The following is a 24,571-nucleotide window of genomic DNA, read 5'->3' as shown; positions in this document are numbered from 1 at the left end:
ATATAGTGGTAATTACCAAAGAGTGGCCCACAAAACCCTCTGTTAATGATTCTCCTTCTATACATGAGTGGTTTGCAGTGCAGTAAAAGTTCATTGAGTAAGAATCAGTTTGAGATTCTCATGGTTTTTTTTTGTTGTTGTTGTTGTTTGTTTTTTAGTATATCAAAAGACAATATTTTGCTAAATAAAAAAGAGATCTCTATAAAAATATGCCCGACAGAAATCCTATGTTTCACATTTCGGCTAGATTTACAGCCCTAGAAAGTAGAGCAGTGGCTGCTGTGATAATTCCGTAAGATAGCCAGGGAAGGTTTGCAGCCTCTTCTGTAAGCTGTTGCAGCAGCTTTTCTGCCCAGCTCAGTTCCTGAAAGCCACAGAGGGTCCCGAAACTCTGAGGTGAGAAACCTTGTCAGAAGCTCACCGCTTTTCACACAGTCTAATAGAGACTTAGCACTTGGCAGGTCAGTGCCACTGCGATTTGTCTCTGACCTAAGAGTTCTGGAGTTCTTCACATCAAAACCACATCTTGCTGAGCTGAGATCAAACGCGAGAAGGTAAGGACCCTGTCAGTGATTTATCATGCCAGGGAGAGTGCTCAGGCCAGATGGGGCCGCTGGGAGTGAAGCTGACATTCCAGCAGCTTCTCATATAGGACCATCATGTAGTTATGACTAGTTTTTCTGAAGAGGAATTCCATGTCAAGTGGCAGCTTTCAGTGGTATTTCTTAGAAAGACTTATAGCCGACATGGGGTTTATTTCACAATCAAGTACACTAATTTTTTTTCCTAACATTTAAATTGTAAGTAGAGATTTCTTGGCAAAATAAACATTTGATAGTTTCTTTCCTTCCTCCTCCCTCCCTCCCTTTCTTCTCTCCTTTTCCTTGTTTTCTTTCTCTTTGGAAGATACCCTTTAAAAAAAGGAAAGGGGAATGGGAAAAGAAAGGAGTAAATGAATGAATGAAGGAAGGAAGGAGTGTTGAGATCTCAACAATTTTAAGTTTTCCAAAGTATTAGATGGGGGTTTAAGGCAACAAGAATCTATAAACTATGAAGCCTGGCATTTATTAGTTCATCATCCTTTTAAGTCAAGGATGTTTGGAATGAATCATTGTAAATAATATTACAATCTAATTTCTGAGGTAGGAGGAGGCATTTCATAGATCCTTTTGTGCATTTGTTAAAGCCAAAGAGAGAGGAAAAAAGAATCATTTAAGTATAAAATAGACATAATTATGTTGGAAATTATTTTATTTTCAGGCAAAAATTCACGAATTCCTCTCTTTACCAACAGTATATGAAAATGATTGCTTTTTATTTATTGTCACGAGGAAATGAGAATCCCTTTATTTATTGGTTCAAAAGACCTTTTCAATCTTAGGATAGTCAGCCCTTCTAGCACAGGACGTTCACTTTGCAACATAAGTGAAGAGTACTATTCACTTGTAAACTTGTAAATTAATTTCTCATTCAACTGAAGGTGCGGTTGCCTCTTTGGCCTTAAGCTTCTCTATGATGAGAACAGTTCCCATAAGTGGCCAGGCTTTCATGGCTAGAATAAGGTTTTTCCTGAGAGTCAAAACTCACTTGATTTCTAAGATGTCACTTTATTCATACATCAGGGTTATTCTGTCTGACGAAACTCTTCAGCTCTGCCAAAAGTTAAGTTTTAAGGACAATAATGAAATGATATCTGCTCTGTTTGTCACTTGGCATTCTCGAAACACATACAGCGGCCCAAGAAAATCTGATTAAGTTTGCCGGATAAACTATATCTAGTAAAATTTGAATTGGGGTTATTAAGTAACTCTGGTGTAAGTGTACCCCAGGATTTCTCAGTGATTTGGAACATACTTAGACTGAAATTTTACTCATTTTTCTCTTCTTACTAAATTCCCATTTAACTGGGCGTCCTGTATCTTGTTGAAACTGGCTACCCTAAAGTGTTGGACAGAAGACATATGATTCTCACTTGTGAGCAGCAAATAGACACCCGTTTATGTAAATGTAATTGGCATTGAAATGAAGGAAGATTCAAAGAATCCTTTCTAATTGTACTGGGACCACTGAGTGCCCTGCAAAGACTTCTTTCTCTTAACCCTAGCAATACTAGGGTTGGCCAACCAGATCCATTGTAAAGACAGCTTAATCTCCTAAATGAATTGCTCCAACCTTCCAATTCAAAATCATACAAACAAAAACATTGAGATAAGCTGGGTGCTTTTCAAATGGGGACCCCTGTGGCTTTGAAAATAAACACTCCAACCTCTTTCCACTCCAACACCCACACCCACCAGTCTTTCTGATGTCCTCTATTTGCAAATGAACGGTCAATCCTGAGAAAGACAGAAGACTAATTAAACCCAGGGAAGATAGGCAAAGAACATTTGTTTCCAGGCAGAAGACAAAAAGAAATCATGTTACGTTGGGCTTACTCAAGACTACCAGTGGGCAGGGCAGCCTTTCCCCAAGCTTTTCTTCTCCAAGCCCATTTCCCAGGCCACTGAGCAGTGCCTTTCCGGGCCAGAACTGTTTGAAGCACCTTTCTTAGCCTGCCTTCCTGCAGCTATAGGAAGGACATCTGGGGAGCTCAGTTCATACGTGGGACGGCCTCTTCTACCTTTCCAGCTCTCTCTCCCTCTGATGGTTTGGCAACAGAACCTCAAGTAACAATGGGGAGTGAATAAATGAATGAATGAATGAATGAACAAATATAGAGAATATGGGTGATTAGAATATTCACAGGTTGCTTTGAGTTGATCATGTTTAAGAAAGATCTATTTTTATTTTATGGATATAGATGTTTTTTGCCTGCATGTATGTATGTATGTATACCATATGCATGCCTAGTACCCTCAGAGGCCAGAAGAGGGTGTCAGATCCCCTGGAACTGGAGTTACAGTGTAACTGGAGTTAGCCTCCTTATGGATGCTAGAAACAGAATTCAGATCCTCTGAAAGAGAAACAAATGCTCTTAACCACCGAGTCATCTCTTCAGCCCCTTGAATTGATTGTTTACATCTTGAATCAAAATCAGTAAAACATTTCAGTGCACACTGGGCCAAGCTTTTCTGTAATTCAGTACTTTATTCAATCAGTATTACTTCTTGGCAAAGTGTTTTCGTCTTCCACTGTGTATGAGAAAACTGAGCCCTAGAATGCTTACATGACTCACCTAAGTTATGCTCTCTAGTAACTGTTATGCATGTGGGAAAATTTGACCCATTGAGGAACTATGGGAAGCATGGAGGGAGTGTGTGTGTGTGTGTGTGTGTGTGTGTGTGTGTGTGTCTGTGTGTGTGTGTGTGTCTGTGTCCTGTGTCTGTGTATATGTCTCTGTGTGTGTCTGTGTCTGTGTTCAAGAGAGGGGGAGAGACAGACACACTGGGAGAGAGACATAGAGGAAGGAGGTGGGAGATTGAGATTCTAAAAAAAACTAGAAAGGCCTCCAGGGGACCAAACCAATTGTAAGACATGATCTGTGCCTGAGAGAAGTTGGGAGAGCAGGATGGTCACAACTGACGTAGGAATGCCTTTTATAGTGCTCGGAATTATGATCCAAGGGAACACTAGGTCTGACCTGGATCACAGCCTTTCAGAAGTTTCCTGGGACCTTTTATTGTAAATGACTTGAGGTAGCCCCGAGCATTTCAAGTAGCCCTGACAGAGGCCAGGAATGTCTAACTCCTTCCCAGCTAATTTGGAGCTAGCTTTGTCCACCTCAGGCAGGCCAACACGAACCGTCCTCTGGAGAATAGGACCGATGACTCTCCTTTTGTCTCTGCCTTCATCAGTGGCCTTTCACTTTCAGAGAGACCTGGGGCTGAGATGGCCATCTCAAACTGCCGTGTCCTCCTTCTCCCTCCCTTCGTCATTACAGCTTAGGTCAGCCATGCCTGTGGTGTCTTATGTTAGGCAGTCAGTGCTTGATTTCAAGTACAAACTTACAATCAGCTCAGAAAAAGAATTGTCTTAAACTATTTCCTTTGGTTTTTAATTTCTTTCGACCTTGTGTGTCTCGAATACTTTTAAGAGTCTAGTTGCATTCTTCTGGAAAGCCAATTCTCTTTTCTGCCTTTTGATTTAGGACAGAGCATAAGTAGCATTTAGGTCACACACTATTGGGTCCATTATTTAAAATTTTTAATTGATTTTGAATTATAATTGATGAATTAGGTCATAGCAAAGCAAGCTTGGTTAGAAAAACACGTTTTTGTCAGTAAAAGATCACATTTATTGAACAAAGGCCATGCCTCCGTAATACCAAAACATAGACTTTAAAGTGAAAAATGCCATCCGTCATCTAGGTGTTTCTTTCTATAAGATGCCACTGGGAAGGGGGAGAAGAGAGCGTGTTTTAACACTTCTCACTTCTCAGCCAGATGTTTTAGCACAAAGCAAAGTGCAGAATGGAAGTCTTCCCTTCCGTTCCAGTTATGTAGGTAGGCAGCTCAAGAGGAGGTTTGATCTTCACTAGCAGAGATCTCGGCTTCATGATCAGCTATATTTTTACTTTGTATTTTTAGACTCTCAGCTGTCTGTAAAGTAAGCTGAGATACTTTCTCTAAAAGTTCAGAGAGACCTTTGCTGCCTTTGTAATGCCCTCAGGGTACTAGCTTCACAGAGCTCTGTACTGAGATGGGCCACCAGGGCTTGTCTCTCGTTCATAAAACTCCAATCCACAGAGACAGCTGGTCGACCTGCAAGGGAGATGTCTACGTGCGGTAAGTCCTCCCTCAAACAACTAACTGCACTGTGTCTTTAACGAGAACGTGGTGAGCCTATCTATGTGTACCAATGGATCGATCTGCCTACTGATTCACTAACTGGTACTCTCCAGTGATGGTTCAATGCACTTCAGTGGCAAACTAAGTAATATTTAACTCCCCGCAGCACTGCACACTGAAGGGTTGAATGTACATAATTTAAAGCATTTACTATAAAAACAGCAAAGCTTTCTATTACATATAACACAGCAGCTTGTGTCAGGGACTGATTGAGGGTAGGAAATGATTTCCACCTAAACCCTATCCATACCTACTATTTGGAGAATTCCTCAGAGTTCAGATTTCCCAGTTAGAAAAATCTTGACCACCTCTGTCTATACTGTAGTCATGGCAACTGTGCTGTAAGCTGCAAAGGGTGCTAAGCCTGATTCACCCTCCAGAGCTGCTCCAGAACTGGTTAAATGAGGTAGCCTGAGTGGCTAAAGCGCACTGGTGGGTATTCTTCCCAGTAACTGATGAGATTATAAAACAAGGTAATGCAACCATTAGGAAAATCTGTCATGTTGATAGCCCATCTGAATACCTTATTCTGCCCCCCCCTCCCCCAGGAACATGGTTTACTGTATCTTTGGGGTATTTTCTCATGTTGTGTGCTATCTTAGGATGTAGGAGAAATGAAATGAAGCTCAGAGACCTTACATCAAGGAACTCAGAGAGGGGACCCTTTCATTTTAAGCCTTAGGTGCACAGACACTGTATCTCATTAATGCCATACCAGCTTTGTAAGGCAGATAGGTCTTCCTTCCCCTTTTTATAGAAAAGGATGCAAAGCTTAAAGAGGTAACTTGCTGACTTGCTCTGGGATTTGTGGGGACAGGCAGACTGATAGTTATATGGAGACTTTAGCTCTGGTACTCCCTTCCCAGGGTGTTCTACAAGAAAGATGAAAAAAAAAATACTTGCAAGGGTATTCACTTCTGTCCTTGGAGAATCTTCTACTTTACTTTGTTTTACATACGTAGATACAACTCTCCTAACAGTCATCAAGCATAAGTAAAGCAACTCCATATTTACCTCGGGGTGGGAGGAGAACAAATGGTGTGTGTGTGTGTGTGTGTGTGTGTGTGTGTGTGTGTGTGATTGTGTGTGTGTGTATATGTGCTCATGTATGGAGGGACACTTTGGATGTCTTCCTCAGTTACTCAGCACTCTAGTTTTTCAGACAGTCTCTTAGTGAACCTGGAGCTCACAGACTGACCGCACCAACTGACCAGTGTGTTCCAAACGTCCACCTGGCTCTGCCCTACCTACCCGCACACCGAGGTTACATGCACGTTGTGCATCTGGCTTTTACATGAGTGCTTGGGATCCCAACTCAGCTCCTCATGCTGTGCAGCAGCCATTTTACTGTAGGAGGTGTCTCCCTAACTTCTCACCCCAGTGGTCTCTTAGGAATAAAAGTGTATAGAGCAGCACAGTGGCCTTGAGCTGACTCTAACACACACTTATTTATGGTCTTCCCGTGTTAGCCTGGTAGCACAGCCGTATTCTCCACTTGCATATCTGAGCATCTCTCCCAGAGACTCTGAGTTGTGTATTCCTCTGTGATCTGGGAACGGGCACTTCCTATTGGCGAAAGCCATCGCCATGGTGCATTGTCCTTACTAGGCTTCCTGAACGCATACCTCTGGGAAGGTAGTGTTTCTGAGAGGAAAGTATTTTATGTGCCCTTTCCTTCTCAGGTGCCGAGCATCTAGGATGCTGTAAAATATTTACAGAAGGGAATTGTCCTTCAGTACCGAGTTTTTCAGATGCTCTTCGTGGAGTGTCTCTAGTAAAGTGCCAGTGTGAATTTTTATTTTCATTCCCTTAACCAGGAAGGGAAACTGTCGCCAAACAGCTGTGACTGGCTCATAAACACTTGGGCAGTCGATGGCATTTCTCTCGCTCAGCTTTGGATGCCCAGGTTCTGCAGAGGAAGGGAGTGGGAAAGACACTCACCCACTCAGATGTAGGCAGCTCCTAAAAGCAGTCCAGGCTGGCCATTCCCTTTTCTTCTGCTCGTCCCAAGCCAGCCGTCCTGGACCAAGTCCTCAGAACAAGATTGCTTTTGAAGTCTCCCCTCTGGCTCCTGTGCAGAGGGCCGTGGTTTTAAGAGCGCACAACTATTCTTTAGGAAGCCCAGAGAAAGAATTTCCTAGGAGAGGCTCATCATAGGCTGGCTGCTATCTGTCCCTGGCAGCAGTTCTCCTACACCTGGGGACACTGATGGAAATGTCCCAGCACCTCATTTTAAAATTATGTCACATTTCCTGAGGTAAGCCAAGGTTTCCCTAACATATGGTGCTTTAAAAAGGAAATGTGAAGTTACTGTCTGCCTGTACTGGTTGTGCTGGAAGAAAAAGGTGCTTAGATGGGAATAAAATTCCTGGTGTTGACTAATTTCCAAGAGACTGTATCAAGGTTTCTTACAAACCTTGTGGGAGAAGCAAAGAGGACTGGACTTTATTGGCTATCCAGCCTGCTTCTCAACTGGACATCAGCAAGAATGAAATGGAGGAGAAGCACTGGTATGGGAGTTGGGGCATGGTGGTTTGGCTTCTGCCACTCACTGGGAGTACACAGCCATGGGCAAATGATCGGATCTGATGTGCTTACATATATGTGCAGGTTGCCTAAAGCCCCTTCCAGCCCTGTGATTGTCTTTTCCTAGCCAAACCTAGCCTCTGTTAATATTTAAACCAGCCAAAGACATTCATCAGTGGATATTAAAATAGAGCTTTAGTAGGCTTGGCTGTCAGAGTACTAGCTTGCCGTACAGATGGTTATACACCGGAAACTAAAGGCAGTTTTCCTGGGAAAAGTATGGGACAGGGTCTCAGCTGGCTTGTGTTTTAGGACTCTTCTACCTAAATTTCATTATGCTTTATGATGTCTCTGTAGTCATCCATTACATGTTAAAACCTAGATAGAACGGGAAATGGTACGAGCTACGGAAGGCAGAAGATGAATTCAGCAGCTGCTGTCTGAATGGCTGTGAAAGCAGGCGTGCTTAGGGAATAGAATGTTGTGCCTTATCACAGCTTCTGATAAGCCACCTTAGCAAGCGCCCACTGGTGGCTGCCTTTTCTCTTTGGGACCTCAGATGTAAGGGGAATGAGAATGCTGAGGCCAGTAGAAACGGCAACAGGTTTGATCACAAGTAACGTTCCCCGGTTAGTTGATAGTAAATTCCTAAAGTGTAATTTCAAAACTTATCCAGAACATCACCTGGGAAGTGTCTGTCAAGGGGTGGGGAGGATTTTTGTCGCTGATACCATCCATACATTAGCCTTTCTTTGGTTACCAAGGCCGAGCCTCTCAGGAAGACACTGAAAGCTGGAAAAGCAGAATCACTTGTCAGGCATTTACCATCTCCCTGTTCCTTCTGCTTCTCCTCCTTGTCCTGCGCCCCCAACCCCCAACTCCCAATGCTATCAAAAAAATATGCTTTTAAAGTACTAGCTCCTTATAATGAACCCTCAAGACCCAGTCTGTCGCAAAGCGGCTGGAGACTGACTGCACTACACACTTGGTGGGGGGCAGCTGTGGAAAATGCAGTTCTCACTGGCCTTCCAGGCTGTGTATCACCCAAGAGAGACCGCAAATCACTTTTGTTCCTAAGGGCTTTAACAAGATACCGACATTGCTTTTAGGACACTAATTATATTGTTTTGGTGGTCACAGGATCAATTTAAAATCATATTCTGGTTAAAAACTGTTTGTCTTGGTTTAGACAAGAACCATACAGACCAATAGTCTATAGTGTGCCATAAAATAGGAGTTTGGATTTAGGCAAGGTAAAAGGAGAAAATAAGCAATATAAGTGAGATGGTGTTCAGGGTTGAATAAAGGGACAGCTTGTCTCAAAGGTGAGATGGAAATGTCTCTGGGATTCTAAGAACCTTGAATTTGAAGTACTTATTAGTCTAGTTCCTACTGGAAGAAGTTCTTGCTACTTAATGTAGTATCAACACAGAGCAAATATTTATTGAGCAACTACTAAGGCCACAGTTCTGTTTTCAGATAGCTATAAAAATAAGGATGGCGTAGTTGTCCTTAAGGAACAAACAGAATAGTAGGAACATCGATAGAAGTATTACAGGAAAATATTATAGGCAGGTAGCAGATGGCTGAGGAACTTGAGAAGTCTTTCAAGAGATTGTATTTGAACTGTGTTTTGAAAGATCACCATTATTTTAATATTTTAGCAAGTAAAGAAAGGGAACAACATGTTAAAATACCCTGGGCTTATAGAGGTTTGTGCTTTGTTTAAGAATTGCTGTAGTTTTAATATGGAATTTGGGAGGACCGAGAGTGCTGTATTGTCTGAATGTCTATATCTCTCCCCAGTTTTGTATGTTGCATTCCTAATACCAAGACAATAGTATTAGAGGTGAAATCTCTGGAAAATGATTAGACAAGAGTTTCCCATGAGTGGAATATGTCCTTACAAAAGAGACCTAGCCCATCTATTCTGCGATGAGAGTCCAGATGGGAAAGACGTCATCTGTGATCCAGAACGTGAGTCCTCACTAGAGACTCAACCCTGATCTAGCTGTCAGACCGTGAGAACTGAGCCTTTGGTATTTGTAAGCCACCTGATTCATGTTGTTTTGTAGTAGCAGTTGGGTGAATTTAGGGAGGAGCTGCAGAATTAGGGAGGAGCTACAGAATTAGGGAGGAGCTACAGAATTTAGGGCATTAGCACATGTGCCATTAGCACAATTGCTGGTTCTCCCCAGAGGCACCCATTCCTAGCTGTATTTAAGTATGGACACATATTTGATAGAAAATGTGATGCTTTGGAGTCCCTAGTGAAATGGTGGTATTCTACATCATTGCTCTGGGTTAGGCATCGGTGAAGCCTGGAAGGATTGGCTAGGCCAGATCAGAGAGGAAGAAAAACAGAGGTTGACTTGCTTAGGGTAGTACAGATGCCACTCACAGATTACGTACCACGGAAGAGACCGCACTGGGTACTGCCCTGTTTCCAGTACCACATTCACACTGAGAGAAGGTGGCTGGTTGCCGAGTTTTTAAACTTCAGATCTATTGCATTCCTGGCTGCTTGCAGGTTCTTTATATTCCTGGGCCTCAGCCTCCTCATCTGTAAAACAGTAAGAACCCATTTCATGTGGCAGTCCTGAGTGTTGAACTGTCAACCTGTCTGAAGTGTCTCGAACCGTGCCCGGACCACATACGTGTGCAAATATTAGATTTCATTATTCCCTTGATAACCAGTTTTCACGTTTGACTTTACAGTGAATTCCCTAGTTATATTATTTTTCCTACTGCCTTTGGCTGGACAGAATATAATCTTTTTAAACTGTCAGCTTGGCAAAGGAAAGGAGGAAAGCCAGGAATGCTGAGTAGGATGGAAAGAGCTTTGTTCAGTAGAACTACATTCAAGTTTTTGCTATGTGAATTATCTGTGGCATGAGTTTGGGCTTGTAACCCAACCATAGTGTATGCTACAGGGATAGTGCCTACATCACAGATTAGTTATATAAATTAAAGGAAATAATGAAAGTTCTCAGTACATTGTGGGTAACTAATCGTACTGACTGTTCTGGATTATTTTTCTGGATTTCTATTATCCATGTACTTTGGGTTAAAACAAAGTACTTTTCTAGATTATTATTTGTCTCTCTGCAGGTTGTCTTACTCTGCAAAGTCATCAGAACCGTGCATCTAGATTCTTAGCACAGTTCTTGAAGAACATAGGCCTTGGAAGCCCTGCCTTTAAAAGTGTGTGCTCAGAGAGATGGGTTTTCTTTGATGAAACCCAAATCCTCTCTTCAGAAGAGTGGCCTGTTGCCTTCTGTCAGGCAGGTGTGGTTGCTGTGGTCAGATTTCAGTGAAGCACACAAATTACCTCTCTGATATTATTATATACAATTTGAATATAAAACATATCAGTTTGGTTGGGGTTGAGGAAATAGTTCAGCCAATAAAATATTTGATTTGCAAGCATAGGGATGCTAGTTTGCTCTCCAGAACCCATATAAAATAAAGATAAGCATGGTGATGTGAACTGGTAATCCCAGCACTGGGGATGCAGGAACAGGTGGATCCCTGGAGCTTGCTGGCCAGCCAGCCATCACTTCTTGGTGAGCTCTGGTATAGTAAAAGACCCTGACTCTAAAACCTGTAGAGCATGCCTGAGAAAGGAGCCCTCTGGCGTCCACATTCACATAGACACTTGTGCATACACATACACCCGCATACATGAACACACACAGAGATATGTCATTTTGTAAGTATGTGCCCAGATGCATAGGGGATACTCAGTGAATACTTCTAAGTGTTGCTAGACATTGTGTTACTAAAGCCACAGCACTGAGCACTTAATGTTAAGAGCGGGGCTGGTCTTACCTACCAGTGCCTCACATGGTGCTAACGTAGAGTAGATGCATAGTAAGTGCTTGAGACCAAATGAAGAAGTAATGATAAAGTCGATTAGAAAGAGGTGCCAACTGTCTCCTCTGACCTTTTTGTTTTCTCCTTTTCCTTCATTCTTTTCATTTCCTCCCTTCTTCCTAATAAACAGTGTCATGAATCCCTTAACTATCCATTACCTTTCTAAGAAGATAATACTTCTTTCATTTTCTCTCCACAAAAATGAAAAGTGGCATGCCTCTATTATAAAGAAATGGCCTCAGCAACTTCTGGAAAAGCACTAGTGGTTAATAAGTTACTTTTTATTTAAATACATATGCTTAATGCTGAATTACATTGTAAAACTCTCAGGGTGATTTATGGTCTCAGTCGGCCTTAATTAACATCCATTCCAGGGGAATAGTAAATGGGAATGGCCTTCACAATTGAGGGCGAACAATGAACTCTCTGGGTGTTGTCCAATTTGTAACATGATTTACATGGAAGCAAGCCCTTCCTTTCTTGGGGTTATCCCTTTTTCATCTGGTGTTTAGGACGGGTTATATATAATCCATAGATAGGAACATTTGCTGTCAAATACATTGGCTGATTTAGAGCTAGGCCACAAAATGGTCACTATTAATAAAGAGGGAGAGAGAGCGAGGAAAAAAAAACTCATCTGAGCCTTTGCAGGGATTCCAGGTTCTTGCTATGTGTCATCGCTTGTCCGGCCCATGGCGGTTTTACGAAGTGACCATAATGAAAGTCAGATTGAATGCACAGGATACATACATTTAATCAACAGCCATTGGAGCCCATAGTGCTGGAAGAGTTATAAGAGCCCTGTGAATGCAAATTTATGGCGAAAGAATCCAAGGGGCGGGAGGAGATGAATGTCTGCTGAATGGTACTACCTGACACGGGACACCAAAAGACTTTCCAGAGTGAGGGATTTCAGTGGAAGGTTTGGCTTGTAAAGCTGCCAGCTGCTTGGTTTCAAAACTTGAAACATTTCCAAAACCTTGGACGAGGCACTTTATACATGCACTAGAGTAAATACTCTGGTTTTACTACCAATTTAAATGTGCTCAGTTTACAGTAATGAGCTTGTATAGGCATTACCTTGTTTATAGAAAGTGGAACAGGAAGAAATGAACATTAACCAGGACCAGTAGCAGTTCCCATTGCCTTCTCCTGCAACACGGATGGCAAGTCTAGTTTCTTCCAGTGTGAGACTGTGTCACAACTGACACTGGTGTGTGCTTGGCTTCGATGCCATGTTGTGCCAACAGAGTCCCAGAGGCTCTCATTCAACATGCTTCTATCAAAGCCACCCACTTGACTTGTTCTTACTATTTTTGCTAAAACAGATGCCAGTAGCATAGTTAGGAATTATGGGACAGTAGATTGTACGTAATTGGGGTTGTTTTAGCCAAGCCTGCTTTCTACAAGTGATTTGGTCTCAGGAGTCATTTATTTCCTCTTAAGAATTATTTGCATATGATGTGATATGGATATGGAAGCCCTGGTCTTTGTCTGTTGGAATGGTGAGTCAGGACCCTCTTTGGTCCTCTTACTGATGGGATCATATGCCCGAGATAGACAGATGTGTTTAGACTGAGAGACATAATGCACTTGGCCTAGAGAAGAAGGAAAACAAATCTAGGAGACCCAGTGACCACAGTGTCTAGAAGAGCATAGACACTCAACAAATATTGGTGAGAGAGATAAGAAACCAAGAGAAGGAGGGAGAGCAGGGGGGCGTTAATAAAAAGAGACTATGGAAGCTCGTGTCTAAGAGGCACAGCCTCCTGAGTTAAGCTCTGTTCAGATGTTTGGCAAAGAAAGGAGAGGAGAAGCCATGTTGGGAAATTCTGAGGTTAACAGACAAGCAAACACGGACAGGAAGGCATTGATATCAATGCCAATAGAGATTTGTTAGGTATTATAAAGAAGAAAGCATATCCTGAGCCCCGTTGACTCCCAGTCCTTTGGGTACATTGCTTGCATGCATCCTAAGACTCCTGATCTCCAGGGTCTGACTCCTGGTCTTTATTTTTCTATTTCTTTGCATGGCTTCTCAGACTCTTCTGGACCAAGGGCAGACTCCTGAACATCAGTGTGACACTAGCCCAGGCACCAGCACACTCCTGCAGGTCCTCCTCCACTGCAGAGAGGAGTAGCAAAAGGCAAAGGCTGCCCTAGCCAGGAGCATGACTCAAGCCTACAGCGAATGAAGAGTTCTCACAGCATAATCAGTATATATGGCTGTCAACTTTTGTTTGCTTGTTTTCACGTTCCAGGCTTTCTGTTTGCTGAATGGTCTGGCTTTTTCTAGCATATTTTCATGTTAAGAAAAGAAAAAGCTAGTTAGTAAGCCAGAACAATTCAGAATGTTGGTAGTTACGTTGTGACTTCTCCTGGGAGGTGGAGGGTTCTCTTTGTCTTCCCGCTCCCTCTTTCCCTCTGTTCCCTCACCTCTCGTCTTTGAATGTCTTCTCTAGTCATTTATGGCCCTGATGTGCCTCCTCCTTCCCTCCGTTTCTTCATCTTTAATCCATGAATTTCCTCTCCATTTATTTACATCAAATCTCTGCAATTGCTTTAGGGCCTCTTATACTTTAACAGAACTATATTTTAAAAATAATTTTCTAGCACTATTTTAGCAATTTTATGTGTCATTGGAAACTTCTTTTTACTCCCATGGCTTTTTTTATTTTATTTTTTATTTTTTTTTTATTTTTTTATTATTTTTTTTTTTTTGCAGTTTTATCTTTGTTCTTTGTAAATGTGGGGATTAGTTGATAACATTGAAAGTTGTTTCTCTTTTGGCCTGGCTTCCTACTTTCTCTGGCTGCTTTTTATATGTTTTTGGATCTACTCACTATTGTTTCTATGGATTTCCATGAATCCTGGGCCTGGCTTCCCTGAATGTTCACTTCCCACTCTGAGGATGATGTGGAGGTAGGGGCAGGTGTTAAGGAGCCAGAGGAGGCTCAGTCCTGGGAGTTCTCTGTATGGCCAGGGTCTTGGCAATGGGGAGGAGGAGGTCTAAACTCACCTGTCTTTCTTCTCTGTCACATTTAAACCAGGATATCGGATGGTCCCCAGAAAGGGACTGCAGTCAGAGAGAGGGACCGCCAGGCCAGCAGAATCATTTTATTAGGGGTAGAGTTTCTGTCTTCCACCTTCCCTGCCCTACCCCAGGTCATCCTCCTCATTAGTCCTTGTTTCCTGGAGGATTCTTCTAACGTTTCAGCCATACTGTCACACCATTCCTCCCGTCTCTGTAGAGAACATTTGCAATTCTTATCTCTGCTGTCCATCTTGGCACTAAATCACAGACTGCCTTACATCATTTAACTTTCCTGAAAGTAATCTCGTCTGTGAAATATTATCATAAGTCCCAGAACAGCAGAGGACACATCTTCTGTGAGTTTTCAGTAGTACTTACGAACAATTTCAGGTTTAAAATAGCCCTTTAATAAATATTGCACAGGTTTTTCTTTTTCTATAAAATAAGTTTCTGCTTAATTATTTCCCCCCATTTAGTTCCAAATTCTGCTATTTATGTCTTGTCGTTGTATTTCACAGAGAAGGAAGGATGTTAGAGAGAGTTGTGCAGGTCCCTCATCTTAGGAGGTATTGCTTGCAAGCACGATCCATAGCTCTTCTTTTTTAGATGTTTCTTTAAGCAAACATTTTTATATTTCTGCATTTTAAGAGGTTAGTAGTTGTTGCTGGAAAGAGTTACACAGATTTTTATTTCATCAATGAAGGAAATGATATTTTTTAAAATTCTGTCACAATGCAACTAGATCGTGGACAAATATGTATATGTGCACATGTGCACATTACAGGTGTATATATTTAAGTTTCAGTTTCCAGTGAGTTTTTCATAGTATGCTGATCATATATTGATCTTACTTTGCTAAATTTATAATCTTTTTTTTTTTTTTAGATTTCTTAGGAGTTTCTAGACAATAATCATGTCATTTCTAAAGGCATTCTCCAGCCTCCACCTTATTGTACATTATAATATGAAATACTGCAGTATGGAAGAGAAATATTAAGAGCAGATTTCCATACAGCTGTTACTTTTAATAATGAAAAAGAGCAATGCTCTGAAAAGGAATAGAGAACTAAAGGGAAATGCAAAAGTTAGGTTTTCGACAGTGGCAAATGCTGGCGCTAGTTCTTAAACAGTAAAATACCCCCCCCAGCCTCCCACTCCCCTTAGCACAGCAGGATGCTCAGAGGACAGCCAGCAAGATGGACCACATCCAGGACTGTAGATACCATTTAACAAATTCCAAACAGTAGAAATAAGACAAATATACTTTCAGACCACAGGGGGATTGAACTAGAACAGAAAGATAGCTGGATCGTTCCACCCCCCTCCACTACTTGGAGGTTAAACAGCATACTTCTAAACTATACCAGTGCCAATGAAAACAATCTCAAGGGAAATTGGAAGTATTTTGAACTAAATAAAAATAAAACATCAAGTAATATTGAAGGTATACATTAAAAAAAATCTAAGATTCTGTTTTAGAGAAACAGAATGAAGAACTGTGAGTCTAGGATGAACAGAAGACAATAATTTTTTAAAATGACAGCAGAAATGAACTAAAAATTTTTAAAAAATGATAAAATCACAGGCTGTTTCCTCAAAAATAAATAAATAAATAAATAAATAAATAAATAAATAAATAAATAAATGTACCGAACTGCTAGCCTAGCTAGCTAAAATGATAAAATCCAAATCACTACATTAGGAATGAAAAAAGCGGCATTGCTACTGTTCCCATGGACAGTGAAAAGATAACTTTAAAGTATTATGAACAACCACGGATCCACAAATTTGATAATTTAAGTGAAATGAACAAATTCTTTTAAACACACATTCAGCCAAAATTTAAACAAGGAAAAATAAATTAAATAAGCCTAATTGTATTCAAGAAATTGAGCTGGTAATTAATAAACTTAAAAGCATCAAATCCAGATGTTACCACTGGTGACTTGTATCAAACATATAAATTCTTCACATTCTATTCCATAAAGTATAATGAGGAGAACATTAATTTATTTTATGGGGCTATCATTATCCAAATACCAAAACTATATAAAGACTTTATAAGAAAAGAGAACTATAAAGCAGATTCTCATGAGCATAGTTGCAAAACATTCAACAAAATGTTAGCAAATTTAATCCAACAGCATATAAGAATAATTAGACACCAGTGTGATTTCTGACCATATTTCAAGTATACAAGACCATTCAAAATATGATTAATGTAATCCATCTCATCAATGAACTGATAAAGAAAATAAGTTGTATCATCATTTCTTTACAGAAAAAAAACACATTTGGCAAAATCTTAACACCTACTCAAGACAATACACCTCTCAACAAATCAGGCAGAAAAAGCATGTCCTCAACTTAATCAGGAATATTTCTATAAAATATAGAACCATCAGTATAGTTAATGGTGAAAAACCAGATACTTTCATTCTTAACACTGGGGAAAGGCAAGATGGCCCGTACTGTGTCATCATCTCTAATAAGTAATGAATTCCTGGTTAGTCAGTGGCTAAGAAAAAGAAATCAAAAGTGTACGGACTGGGAAGGAAGAGACAAAACTGCCTTCATTTGTTTATCAATGAAATAATTGTTGTAGACTCTCTAGGACTCTGCTCACACCAAACATGAAGCTTCCTAAGAGCAGTAAGAGCTACTAGAAGGTTGCAGGAACAACCTTCATACCAGAAACAAGCCACCGGGATTTAACATTAAAAACTCCTAGTGGGAACTCATGAACTGTGGGCCAATAGCTGTGGAGCCCCCATAGGACTGGACTAGGCCCTCTGCATAGGTGAGACAGTTGTGTACCTTGAACTATTTAGGGGGCCCCCTAGCAGTGGGATCGGGATCTGTCCCTAGTGCATTAGTGGGCTTTTTGGAGCCCAGTGCCTATGGTGGGACACCTTGGTTCAGGAGGAAGGGCTTGGGCCTGCCTCAGTGGAATGTACCAGGTTCTGCTGAATCCCCATGGGATGCCTTGCCTTGGAGGAAGTGGCAATTGTGGGTGGGTTTGGCGGGGGAAGGTTGGGGAGTGGGAGGAGGGAGAAGAGGGGGATCTGTGGTTGGTATGTAAAATGAATAGAAAATTTCTCAATAATAAAAAAATAAAAAATAAACAGTACTACCACTATACTATTAGTATACCAGGACAAGAAGCAGAAAGCAGCTGCATGAGAATGGATGGATGAAGAGTCCAACTAGTGGTTGCCTCTAGCAGCTGGGCAGGTCCAGCTGGAGGCAGGTTCAGAAAGAAGCACTCAGGTAGTTTTGGTGATACTGCTAACAGTCTAGTACTTGAATGGAATGTTCATGGTATGTTCCAATAGGATAGATCTTAACTTGTGTTCTTGTTACACATATCCTTTTGTATAAAGTACAACAGTGTAATAAAAATCTGTTGCCCAAATAAAGTCTTTATTTTTCAGTATGTGTGGGATTTTATCTTGGTGTAGAGGTATTTCTAATCTTATCTGTAAAAATGTTAGGCAGTGATTCATGTCCCCTTCCAACAGATGTTCCATTCCAGTAACATTAAATAAGAGGCTACCACATCCAGTATGTCTTTTAATACCAACAGCAACCCCTAAAACACCAGTGAGACAGCTTTTCACAAACATGAAAAGAAAATTAATGTTCATGAGCTACTTTGTCCCATCTTCTTAGGAACCTGAAAAGGGCAGGTTCCTTCTTTTGTGGATCATCTGTTTCTTTTGCCTTCACTTACATCATAGAATTATGTTAAAAGTGAATGCTTAGCTGGGCAGTGGTGGCACACACTTCTAATCCCAGCATTCAGGAGGCAGAGGCAGGCAGGTCTCCAAGTTTGAGGCCAGCCTGAGCTACAGAGTGAGTTCCAGGACAGCTAGGGCTACACAGAGAAACCCTGTCTCAAAAAAACAAAACAAAACAAAATGAATGCTTGTACATTTCCAAACAAGTTAAGCAGTAGTCAGATAGGGAGTCAGATGTCTTTTCTATTTTGACCCAGTTTTCCTTACATCCATCACACCATAAAGCAGAATTTCTTACTTTTCACTAACAGGACTTTGAGTTAAAATAACATGAAAAGTCCTAAATTAAGCATTTTTTTTTGACAACACAGGTCCATATTTTAAGTTAGACTTTGAGGTTTGTATTTTCCACAAACTCACATTTAAAGGATGCTTTGGAAAAAGGAAGGTGTTGAGCCCTTTATTTCTTCATTCAGAATATTGGTTTTGACATTTTATAGTTAAAAAAAGAGAGGCACAAAAAGAGGACTCATAACTTTCAAGATTTTTCTTTTTAAAATTATTTCAGATTAAAAAAAATTGGAAAAACTACTGTCAAACCTTCACCCAGATTCTCTAGACGCTCTCATATTCCACAGCATATATAAAAACCCAGGAAATTGACATTGGCATAATGTGAGTGTCTAACTCTACAGCTTTGATCATGCTTGAGCAATTGTCTCACTCTCTCTTCTTTTCCCCCTCTGGTCCAGGAGCCAGTCTACAGTGACAGGATGCGGTCATTTTTTGTGCCTTATTAGTCCTCCCCTCCTTTATGACATCGACACTTTAGAAAAGCATGGGCCAGCTCTCTTGTTGGCTGCCGTTTAACTTAGATTAGCTAGGGATTTGTCCTGATTAAACTCAAGATGAGTCTCTGGGATAAAACACCGCAAGGAGATCTCATGTCTCTCGGGCTTCACATCAGGAGCAGACCAATGCCAGTTTGTCTTGTCACTTCTGGTCTCAGGATTAATCATCAAGTTGATCGCAGGATCGAGGTGATGTTTGCCAAGTTTATACAAGGTAAAGTTAGTGGTGTTCTCTTTGCAAGAGATAAGTATGGGAGGGAGATTCTTAAGACATAAATAAAGGAATATCCAATTTTTCATTGAAAATTGCCCTACTAGTTTCCCCATCCACTGATTTCGTTCCCTGCAGTAGAAATATTGCAATATTTAACAGATGCTGAGCATCTAATGCCATTGTTTCTTCACACCTGCTACCTGGAATTTGACTGTGAGGGACTTTACCTGTTATTTGTGTATTCACTAAACTGTATCATAAATATCATCAGGTTCCCTTGCCACTCCATGGGGGAATAATCTGTTACTGCCATTATTGATTTTGAATGACAAAGAAGTTTTAGAACTAAAAATAGAACCACTGACACTAGCAGCTTAGGTCCCAGTAAACCTGATGAGTTGGAGGAAGGGACAGTTGTAGCACAGAGAAGTAGGAGGGCTGCCGACACTGAGCCAGGCCTACAAAGGGGAGCGCTGGAGCTCTAGGAGGGTCAGGGCCCAGTGCCGGCCTCTGGGAGCCCTTCAGAGAATCAACCCTTTGTATACCGAGAACCTAGGCACCATTACCTTCTGATTCCAATGAACCCTTTCTAACAGTTTAGCAAGTTTGTACATTTTCAATTCCTTTTCGAAAACTGGAGTGAGAATAAAGAGATAATGAGAACAGGGTAATAACTGAGCCCTGGTGAATGAAACTGCTCTTCCGTACTGACCCGGGTGTCATACAGGTAACAGAGGTAAACCCTGCCTGTGAGCACAGTCACCTGCAGAGCAGCCAGCATATGTGAGTGGGACGTCTCGGTCCTCTGAAACACTGATTCAGATTTTGAAAGCCAGCTCTGCCGGGTTGCACTTGGTCAGTGTTTCTGTTTCTCCTTGTCCCTGTGTCCTCACAGTGCAATCTTCCTGAGAAGTGCCAAGGCTCATTGTTTTGTAGAAGAGATGGCACCTTTTTAATATTATAATTAAAAGACTTTTCATTTTTAGTTTTATAACTGTTGTATTCAGCAAAATTTTACTCATAATTATCAAACTTTTACTCATAAAGATAAAAGAATTATCAGTTATCTTTCTATTAAAACAAGATAGACCAGTGCCTTGGTAGACTGCTTACACAATATCAAATGATTAAATCTTTCCTATTGAGTGATTTTTATTTCTCTTTGGGGGGAGCACTGTCGATTGCAAGTAACCTTTTTTCAGTGTTGGGGATCAATGCACATGAGGCAAACATTCTATCATTGAGTTACACCCATAGGCTGATTCTTTGATTAGAGTTTGAGAAAATTTATCTTAGAGACTCCTAGCCAAAAATTTCACTGGATAGCCCCTTCCGTCCTCCCTGAAATGTACAAAGTGTACCCTGTCTCTGCCTCTACCTTCCAATCTAACGATTGTGAAGCGTCTTTCTCTGTTAATTTCCCCCTGTCCCTTGATAAAGAAACTTAATTCTGAATTCTCAACTGTGTTCAGTAAAAGCTAAAAAAAAAAAAAAAAAAAAAAAAAGACTAAGGTGATGCCTCCGAACTGTTTTTTAGCTTCTTGAAATGTCTGACTGTAGTCAGTGTAACTAGAAAACTGAAGGACAGTATGATTGTGGTGACTTACTTACCCCATGATTTCATTGTTTCCTTATTTTTAGTATTTAAGCATTAACTGGAACTCTTTGGTGAGTGAGGATGATGGAATCAATCCTAAGATAATGAGTTAGCACAGTGTTTCAAGATCCAGGGAAAGTGAGATGACTTTAAATTCCTCCAGTTTGTCTTCTATTTTCAAAGAAATATTTAAATATTTATTAAATAATATTAAATATTCCTATTGAAATATAAGTAATTTTTTTTGCTGGTGGGTAAAGGCTCTAGCTGCCAAGCCTGTTTACCTGAGTTTGATCCCTAGAACTTACATAGTGGAAAGAGACAACAGACCCCTACAAGTTGTCCTCTGATCCCCACACATGTACCACAGTGGACACCCATGTATACATACACATAGGCACAAAAATAAACAAATGTAAAAAAGAATTTTTTAAAGTAGTTTTCTATTTGATCTTTAGAAAACTTCCAAGAAATACTCATGCAATCCTTAGAAATGTACTCCATAGGAAAACTTAAAAACTAAGCTTGAATCCAGCAGACAGCGGTGTTATTTGACAGGCTAAGGAATGGGACACTTGGAAGAACTCTTTAAAATCCTTTTCAAACGTAAGAAAAACATGCCTCTAGTAAAATCTTAGCCCAGTTTCAAAGTTCTAGAAGCTCTTTGATTTTGCTAACACGTGTGGCTTATGACTTGCTTAACTCAGTAGCAGACTAGTTGGCACAGTTAAATCTTAATTCAGGAGCTGACTGTAATTAGGGAAATGCTTATTCCAGAGCCATCCAGGTTCTTTGAAGATTCTCCGAGGCTTCCAACAGAGAAACTGATATGAAAGTCTTAATGACCATCACTTTAACCCAGGGTGCTACCTCTATAATGGCCAGAAATTGGAATGTCAATACTGTTAGCCTTGGTGTAGGATTGTACACAAGATGCTCTATCTTTCTGTGTTTACTGGTGGAAGGACACTCTAATTGTTTGGCATGTTCACTGAAGTTAAGATCCCTACTTTGTATTTGGAAGAAGCAACTGTCATGAGAAGATTCTCCTGCATTAGGAGTGAGGCTGGACTTGATACTCTTTTGAATGTCTTTCAACACTTCAGATTCTACACGTCTGTACCAATAAGTGCATGGAACTGGTATTACCATGATTCCTCCATACTGCTGAGCCACTGACAGGCTTCTGATTTCCCATATCTCATATCCGATTTTGTTGTGTCCTTCTGTAGATCTTTATTAACAATGAATGGCAGAACTCAGAGAGTGGGAAAGTGTTCCCTGTCTGCAATCCAGCCACAGGAGAGCAAGTGTGTGAAGTTCAAGAAGCAGACAAGGTATGTGCTGCTTAGAAGATTCCCTGTGGAATAACCACCGATAACAGCAAAACAATGCCTGTGTGTTCTAGATGCCACACTTAGGTTCAAGCATCCCTTCTTCGATGACAGCAGGTAGTTCTTGTGTACTGAGTGTCTCTCTTCAGTTGAGCCTCTTCCTCTTTAACAGGTGGATATAGACAAGGCAGTGCAGGCAGCCCGCCTGGCCTTCTCTCTTGGTTCAGTGTGGAGAAGGATGGACGCTTCTGAGAGAGGACGTCTGCTGGACAAGCTTGCAGACTTGGTGGAGCGGGACAGGGCAGTTCTTGCAGTAAGTAAACTAAGAAAGCAGTTACGTTTCTACTCCAAAGTGACCACTCAACTGGAACGTATTCTGTGGAGCTGGGGAAATGAATAGTACATATATGAAATATGAGAGATCTTTGGGGAAGCTCTTGGTGGCATTTTGAAGGGAAAAAAAGCCATAGCATTGCATCACTACTAAGGATCTTCCTTTCTCATTTTCTCCCATAAGCAAAGCAGAACACATCCACTTGACAAGCAAAACAAAAGCGTCAAGAAACAGGACCTCCAGGCTGTTTGTAAAAGACAAATGCCAAGTGGCTTTTTTAAAAATCTAATAGGAAAAGAAGGATGTGGACCCTCATACATTCTACTCCATTTGTTCTAGCATTTTGGGTTTTTTTTTTTTTTTTTGTTTTTTTTTTTGTTTTTTTTTTCAGAATTATGAGAGAGTTTGCCAGTTCTTTTCACTAGAACTATTACACACACTCCCAACACACACAGGAATTTCTTCTGATCTGGTGGTTTTGGCTGTTTTTGCTGTTGTTTTTAAAATAAAAGTTACCTTGAGGACTGGAATGTTGGCTTAGCAGTTAATAGTAAATACTGCTCTTCCAGAGGACCTGGGTTTGGTTCTCAGCACCCACATAGGGTGGCTCATAACTTCCTGAAATTCCAGTTCTAGGGAATTAGACCTTTGGCCTCCACGGGCATCTGTATTCATGTGCTCATGCCCCCTCACATACACTCTAAATAATACAAAGAAATACTTTTCCAAATAGCTAGTTTCTTTGAGAATGAAGACTTTCTGAAGCTAAGGACCATTAGGAATGTAGGCAGTGTAAGTCAGGGATCCATCCTTGGATGGTCTTCAACTGGTTATGGGCGCCACTTTTTCTGTTTTATAGACCTTGGTTCTTTGTTAGCTAACTACATTAGAAAACGTATTGTCTAATTTGGACATGTAAGTGTTCTTAGAAGGACTAGGAAATTACTGGCTCTTCTTTTGTAAAAGTGAGCCGATGTAGAGTGACAAGTAGCACTTTAAAATGAGCTTTGTTTTGTGGATTAAGTAGGTAAATTGTGCTGTCAGTAATAGTATTATTTAACTTCATTGAATGGAAAATATTTCAGCTTTAACTTTTTCAGTAATTAAACAATTTTATACCCGTATGTGTTATATAATGCCCTATTACAGAGAAACATGAAATTATAAATATCCATTTTTGTTTATTCCTTTTGTTAAACTTCTAACAGCCTAGTATGCCTCAAGTGCAAATAGTCTTACTTCATTGTTTCAGTGGCCATTGTTTTTGTAACAGACTTCATCAATTTAGGAACATGTCATTAAAATAATGTTTATAATGTAAAGCTGTTTATTATTGCTATTTTTATAAATGGACCAGATACTTTACTCTTAATACATAATGGTTGTTAACATAAATGTTTACAAAAACCAGTCTTTAAATTGTTAAAGTCTGGGCTTCCCCAGAGGAGATCTTGTTTATTTGGTGGTAATAAATAAGCTTGCTATGCACCATGAATATTTCACTTCTCAGCAGGGGTCTTGGCAGCTGTGCAGAACATTTTATATCCACATTGAATGCACACAAAACCGACATCCCTGCTTCTCTTTGTGGATTCGAATTACTAGTGCACTCTCAGAAAGATCCCTGTTCCGCTCTGATCATTAATATAACAGAAGGTGGTTTGACAAGCAGAGCATTTCTTTATCATCAGTTAAAGAAGCGTTGTGTTTATATGTCTGGACAGTGGATAAGGAAAACACACAGGCACAAGAAGAGCACGTGTATGTCCATTGTGGTCTTTTACTAGTAACTAAAGCAAGTCTGTTAGGACTGGACACCTTCCTGTTTGGGAAAGCGGAGTTGAACAAGTGGGCATCACCAGTCATACACAGCCAGGTTCCCTCTATTCCTTGTTTCTTCTTCTGTAGAATTAGACTCACTGCAGTGTATCACTACAAAGTTCTGAGGACTTAACGCTTCTCTATTTCTTTTCCTACAGACCATGGAATCCCTAAATGGTGGCAAGCCATTCCTGCAAGCTTTTTACATCGATTTGCAGGGAGTCATCAAAACCCTGCGGTATTATGCAGGCTGGGCTGATAAAATTCATGGAATGACCATTCCTGTAGGTGCGTGAAACATGAGTATGTCAAAGAGGGTAATGTGGAGCTCTGCCGGAAATACTTCACCAAACACAAAGAGCAGCCATCCACAATGCAGATATGAGACACTTGGGGCAGCTTGAACTGAGCATAGGGCCAAACAGATTATGTCACTAACTCTAACAATGTCCCTCTT

General features: G+C 40.7%; 1 protein-coding gene across 1 annotated transcript in view; it reads left to right on the top strand.

The window, feature by feature from the left end:
* Nucleotides 1–24,571, top strand: part of Aldh1a2 (aldehyde dehydrogenase 1 family member A2) — a 79,519-nt gene that overhangs the window by 14,593 nt on the left and 40,355 nt on the right. Inside the window, exons 2-4 of the mRNA XM_028865615.1 lie at nt 21,858–21,962; nt 22,132–22,272; nt 24,273–24,402. Of these exons, the coding sequence (XP_028721448.1) occupies nt 21,858–21,962; nt 22,132–22,272; nt 24,273–24,402 (376 nt within the window). The remainder of the gene's footprint in view (nt 1–21,857; nt 21,963–22,131; nt 22,273–24,272; nt 24,403–24,571) is intronic.

This window comes from Peromyscus leucopus, chromosome 7 (genome assembly GCF_004664715.2).
Source record: "Peromyscus leucopus breed LL Stock chromosome 7, UCI_PerLeu_2.1, whole genome shotgun sequence".
Classification (NCBI taxonomy): domain Eukaryota; kingdom Metazoa; phylum Chordata; class Mammalia; order Rodentia; family Cricetidae; genus Peromyscus; species Peromyscus leucopus.
Note: the sequence above shows the minus strand (reverse complement) of the source record. Positions and strands in the feature narration are given on the sequence as shown.